Genomic DNA, 6,961 nt, shown 5'->3' on the forward strand with positions numbered 1-6,961 from the left:
TATTTTTTCATTATATATATATATGATGAAAAAATAAAAAATATTTCCGTCTTTACTCTATAGTGGTTAAAGTGTCCTAATTACTTGAATTTAAGTTGAATATCTTGTTGCCTTCTATGAAAGCATGGGGATTACTCTGATCTGGATGATTAAAAAGCTACTCCAGCGTACATTAGGTTTCCTTTGTATAGCAGCACTAAAGCCACTCAGTAATTAAACAAACGTGTTAACAATTGTTCTTGTTAAACCTAAAAATACAACCTAAAATCAAAATATGTTTAATTTATCTGTGACTTGGAAAACTGGTAGGATCAATACATGTACTGTAAGTGTATTTTAAAATTCATTATGGCACAAAACTAATGAATCATCAAAACGTGCAGACTTACTTTTCTCCTCTTGTCTCCTCCTCTGAGAAAGATGCAGGGCTGTTTAACGTTCATGATGGGATGCTCAGTTTCAATCCTTGTCTATTAGGCCTCCACTTAAATAAAAAAAAACCAACAACCTCTCTCCTTACATGCCACCAGCCTGTATCTGTTGGTTTCTGTGTTGACAATGAGGGTCTTTCTGTGCATGAACTGAGATCAGAAGGGAACTGTGCATCCCAGCAATGTGGGATGACGTCTGGACTGGATTATCTTTTCAGCTGTGGTTCAGAGAGGAAAGATAGACTTAATACTGCACATAGTTAACCATTAATGTTTTAGAAATTATCATTATTTAGGCTGTTTTTCATTAGATTCATATGACATTGACACAAATAACAATTATAGCTATGACTGATAATAAATGGATTTTAACAATTGGGGCAGCAATACATTTGTCACAATACTTGCAGTCTTGTTATGCAATGTTTTATGAAGCTTTTGCTTTTTGTCTTGCAAGGTTTAATATAAATAAACCCATTACTAACACAGCTGTTGAAAATATCCTGTCATGCATCAGCTAAAGTAATAAAATGATTCTGAAGATGTTACTCGTAAAAGCTTTGATCATAATAAAACCTGATAGACGAGGAGACATATTGCACTTGTCACAAAAAAAAAAAATAAATCATACTTTTCTTTATTATAGTTAATTTTATAATTGTTTTTGAAAGTAAGACAGCAGCTGTGGGACAGTGGTAGGAGTACTCTGGACAGGAACGTTATAAGTTTGATTCCCTGCTGTGCCCATAAGTTGTGGTGTCCTTGAGCAAGATACCTATTTTCCTAAATGCGTCCTGGGCCCTTAAATAGCTGCCGGCTGCTCCACTTGGATGTATCTCACATGTTTGATGGGCCATATTTAGAGAGAATATGTTAATTTATTAAATGGCTAAATAGATTTTAATCAATTTAAAGCTGAATGTGTCTTGTGCTGTTATAGAACAATGATTGATGACTGTAAAGCAGGGGTCTGCAACCTGCGGATCTGGGGCCACATGTGCCTCATTGGTCCTTGGTGTGCGGCTCCTTGAAGCTTTGACCAAACATAATAGAAAATGTAAAGTAATTCATTTTTATAACCACAGTAAAGAGAAATGGCAAGTTTAAGCAGTTTTTCTGCAAATGTTTATTAAATTAAATTAGAGAAAATAATGATGATGAGGTTTAGCTACTTCATTTATCCAACATTTGTCACTAAAGTGGGATCGTTCTCTCAAATCCACCAGAAATTCTTTAGGACAAGTTGCCTAGAAAAAATAAGTTGAGTAATTAATAGTTAGATAGACCTAATTCAAGTTAAAGTACATACAAAAGTTGTTTTGAAATTAAAAACTTAATGTCACAATGACATAGCCAACAAAACTGCCTAATATTTAGATACACTTTAAATTTATGCTTTATTACTTTAAAGCGGAATACAATTTTTTTTAATATTTCTAAAATTTAAAAGGAAGACTCAAAAACCTGCAGAGTTCAGAGTTATATTTTATTTGGTAAAATTGGTATGAACTTTTCCCCCTATTTCACATGAATGCAGTCTTTGCTTTAGCCCTAAAATGTAAAAAAAATATTAATAAATGTTGAAATTCATTATGTCATTTTTGTTTTCTAAAGTCAGCCCCATTGGCTGGAAAAAAGTCATACAAATTTGAAGTGGCCCATGAGCCACCAGTTGATAATCACTGTTGTAGCGGGTTTTGCGGCTCTAGATACATTTTGTTTCGTAAGTGAAGGGTAGAAATGGCTCTTTGGATCTAAAATGTTGCAGACTCCTGCTGTACAGTATGAAGGAGTATTTGTCCTGAAATAACGGATTGCTCAGATTTTTCTGGTGATCTGGTAAAACTGACTCCCAGAGCAAACTGTGTAAACCCCAAACCAGCAAATACAAAATTAACAAATACAGTGTTTTTTTATTTTTTTATTTTGTGGAAGAGAATAGTCTTTTTTAGGAATATCAAAAAGTATTGTGATTATATCAACATGTTTTTAGAGCTGTATAAAAATGTTAAAACAAAGTGGCTGCACAAGTCACTATATTTAATTATATTGCTCCCCTTCTTTAAAGGTGATCATGCCGATGCTCATGTCTATGTGCGGGTGTTTGTTAGTCAGTTTGCAAAATATTTCATGAAGTACTTGAGAGATTTTAATTAAACTTTCTGATTTCAGTCATGTACATCCACAACTGATTACATTTTGGAGTCAACCTGAGTCACCCAGAGTGATTGACTTTAGAAAATAACACAAAATGTGTTAAAGTTGAGTCAGTTTTACACATATTAAGCTAAAATCAGATGTGGTAGTAGCTGAGAGTCATCCCCAACACATATTAGGAGCACCAACATACGTATCTAATGAGACCTTTGGTTGCTTTGATAGGCAACACGTTGTGTATTTCTTCAAATAATACTAGTTTCAATGTAGACAATTCTGTTATAAACCAGGGTAATGAAGGCAGGAAAATGATTTTGTCAGACCATTATTAAAAAAAGGCCCAAATAGTACTGGCTCAGTACTTAGGATGATGTAGTACTTTCATTTAAAAAGGTATTATATAAAAAAGAAAACAAATCAAAAGAGATGAGTTGTAGTCTGTGTTTTTATATTGTTCAGCTATAAAACATACAAAAAAATGTGATGACCAAAATTAAAATTAGACAGACCTTGCAATACCAGTTAACAACTGATCACATAAAGGATCACAGATAATGATGGATTGTTAACTCAGGTATTGATATTTTTTGTACTTCTTGTACTAATTTAAATTTAACCACCTGACACACATTCACAAGAGGGATTAGTTATAGAAGGAGGTGAAATGTCAGCAGCTGAGATCACAAGATACACAAACATGAACCATCTGTTCCAACACTTATTCAGACAGTGAGGTACTTCTCCTGCTTATTCCTTACTTAGAATTTAGTGATGTTTCCATCCATCCATCCATCCATCCATCCATCCATCCATCCATCCATCCATCCATCCATCCATCCATCCATCCATCCATCCATCCATCCATCATCTTCCTCTTTAGGTCATGGGGGCTGCAGTTTAAGCAGGGAGGCCCAAACATCTCTGTCCCCAGCCACCTTTTCCAGATCTCCTAGACAGACTCCACGGTATTTCCAGGTCAGCCTAGACACATGATTTCTCCATGTCCTGGGTCTTCCCTGGGGTCCCCTGTGAGTTGGACACGTTTGGAGAATGGCTTTAGAGAGGTGCCCAGGGGGCATCCTTACCAGATACATGAATCACCTCAACTGGCTCTTTTGATGTGGAGGATCTGCACAAAGTAAAAGTACAGCAAGAATGATTTATTTTCAAGGTGTGCGCATTCAGTTACGTTTAGTTTTTTTTTTGTCTCATCTCTCATAATATTCTTCTCAGAAAAGTGTATCCCTCTCATTTGATACCACTGAACAGCCGACAGATGGCAGGAAGGAAGAACTGTAGGACACTTTATCAGAAGGCATCATCTTTTTAATGCTAGAACATTCAAGCTGTTCTGTGCAATGGGAGGAAGAGAAATGACAAAAAGTATCTTAACAGTTCATCATTAACAGCTGGAGGTCTTTCGGATCAGTTTTTTTAAACATCCAGGTTCTTGAACTACTGAAGCGTGCTAATCTAGCACAGTCACATTTAATGTAAGGCTCAGCGACTGCTCCCATTTCTAGAAGGGGACAAACCAGATTAACGTATTTAACTGTAAAAGGTTAGTTCATGGTAATATTTGTGGTTATTTGCACGGAGCCTGTATCAACAGCTTATTTTTTAATGTTTTATAGCTTTTATCATGCAGTGAACTCAGCAGCCTGTGGTCCACATCCTCCACTTTCATCTTCCTCTTCATGCTGGTCCAGGTAAAGGGACAGGCCAGTCTGTGAAAAAAGCCTGAATGAAAGCATGAACTGAAGATGTGATGCTGCAGGACTTTGGCATAGATGTAAACTGTAAATTTCCCTCTGAAATCTTCTCTTAGGTATTCAAAAAACGTTCAATACAAATTAAATGCATATAAATACATACTTCTCTTAGGTACTATCAAGAAGCTACTGTAAATTACAATGTTGACAATTTCATCTGAATTTGCAAAACAATGCAATTGGAAAAGAACAACCATTTTGCAACCTGAATTTCTGATTGCTTCTAAAAATAAACCTTTATTTTTATTATTTATTTCAGATGAAAAGCTGAGTGGGGAGGAATGCCTGTCTCGAGGCTACCTCGAGGCTCAATGGGATTTACCTGTATAAATAAAGGTTGATTGATTGTCTGTTCTTTGTTCCTTCGGCTTCGTTACAAGATGATTTTTGAATACAAGTAACCTTTAAACACTTGCTATCCTTTGTCCACTGTATTTTTCTTTGTCTAAAATATCTGCTAACACAATATTCATGTGTTCATTTTCCTGACCACTGTTTCTGGTCCTTCCATTTTTACTCAGTAACTATTAAAATCAACGTTTAATGTTAAGTGTGTGAATAGCTTTAATTCTGGGACACAGACGCACACACTTGTGCATTTCTTATGTAAATCCAAAAAAATTAGTTTTTACAGATGTGGTGGACATGTAAAAAACACTCAAACAAAATTTTTTTTTTGAGGATTTAGTCCAGTTAAAGCAAATTATTAACTAAAATAACTCAACTTGTAGTCACCATACTGTGACCTTCAGTTATCGGTGACAGTTTGAAAGTTTCAAGTTTTTCTTCAGAGACTTCCTCTTCCTCTGGTTTCCCCTCGGACGACAGCTGCAGCTGCAAAACTTGGTTGAAACTGAGAAAAATGTAAATAAATTTGGCAAATGCAAGCTGCACATTCGACTGCACTTACGTGTCCCTCTAAACTTCAATCTTTAAACTCCTCTATCTGCTAGAAATTAATCCAGATATTTCCCCGTATGGTTAATGTCTGTTGTACTGCTGGAAGTGGGAAACAATCGCCGTATTGTTTCCTCCTTGTAAAACTAGTCTAAATAAGCTGTTGTTATTTTCAATTTTTGCCAATTAATGTAAATTTGTGATGTGTTAAACTTGATTCTGTTAATAAATGACCCACTGTCGTTGGTGAGTCAAAGATAAACACGTTTCCATCCACATTTTTATTAAATTCAATGCACGTACATTATACAGTCCAGAAAAATGAAAGAATCTGTTTAATTTATGAATATATATCAGCATATGTTCATCTACATATATATATATATATATATAAATATATATATATATATGTATAAAGTACACATACATCCATACATCCATTATCTTTACCCGCTTCTTCCTTTTAGGGTCGCGGGGGTCACTGGAACCCATGTCCAGCTATCACTGTGCGAGAGGTGAGATACACCTTGGACAGGTCTCCAGTCCATCACAGGGACACATAGAGACAAGCAAGACGAACAACCATTCACTCTCACACACACCTAGGGACAATGTAGAGTTACCAGTCAATATATAGTATGTGAATACACGAGTGAGATTGACGAGGATGATTTGCTGTGGCAACCCCTATATAGGAAAAAGCGAAAAGAAGATGTTGTGTGTATATATATATATATATATATATATATATATATATATATATATAAAGGTCAGGTCAAGGTTCTTTATTGTCACTCATATCACATGTGATACATGAGGTGGAACAAAATTGTGTACACTGGGTCCCAGTTACATCCAACAATTGCAAAAATATAAAGTGTAAAAAGAAACAATAAATCAATAAATAAGGATCTAAGATATGAACTAAGATATACGCTAAACGAATGCCAAACGGTACGCTAAAAGATCTAATATATATGCTAGTCACTAATAGTACAAAACAATACACCAAAAAACAGCAGCTCGATAATGAGTCTATGTGGGTGGATGAGTACGAATGAATGAATACAGCAGCATGAAATAATCAGCAGCACATATCAACAAACAAAGTTGCATTACAGTGATTTTTTTTTTTTAGTATTTTTTTCTATCCTTGACATGTGTTTTTGTCTTTCAGGTACAACTATACCTGGACCTGCCATTCTGTGTTCGTTTGCCTCTCCTTTCTGTCCTCTTAAACCCGCCAGTCAAAGCAGATGGCCACTTGTCCTGAGCCTGGTTCTGCTGAAGGTTTCATCCTTTTAAAAGGGAGTTTTTCCTTTCCACTGTTGCCATTGTGCTTGCTCAGGATGGGGGACTGCGACAAAGTGAAGATTCAGCATGTCTGCTGGCTTCCTTAGATAGAGAACTTAACTAATTGGCTTTTCTATGTATGTGAATGTTTCTGTAAAGTGCCCTGAGACAACTTTGTTGTGAATTGGTGCTATATAAATAAACTGAATTGAACTGAATTGAATTCACAGTGATAATCCCGATTAGGGATTTATGAGTGTAACAGATTTAGGGTAGAAGCTGTTCCTCAGTCTAGTGGTTCTACACTTAATGCTCTACCACCTCCTGCCTAAGAGGAGCGGGGCAAAAGTGTGCATGCTGGGTGAGTGGGGTCCTTCATGATGCAGGTGGCCCTCATCCTGCATCTGGAGG

The 6,961-nt window shown here is 36.0% G+C and overlaps 1 protein-coding gene across 1 annotated transcript in view; it reads right to left on the minus strand.

The window, feature by feature from the left end:
• The window catches only part of cabp5b (calcium binding protein 5b), a 4,390-nt gene extending 3,767 nt beyond the window's left edge, over positions 1-623 (minus strand). The window contains exon 1 of the mRNA XM_037689577.1: positions 390-623. Within this exon, the coding sequence (XP_037545505.1) occupies positions 390-443 (54 nt within the window). The 5' untranslated portion in view covers positions 444-623. The remainder of the gene's footprint in view (positions 1-389) is intronic.
• Positions 624-6,961: the final 6,338 nt, after the last annotated feature.

This window comes from Nematolebias whitei, chromosome 15, assembly GCF_014905685.2.
Source record: "Nematolebias whitei isolate Nwh7 chromosome 15, NemWhi1, whole genome shotgun sequence".
Taxonomy (NCBI): Eukaryota; Metazoa; Chordata; class Actinopteri; order Cyprinodontiformes; family Rivulidae; genus Nematolebias; species Nematolebias whitei.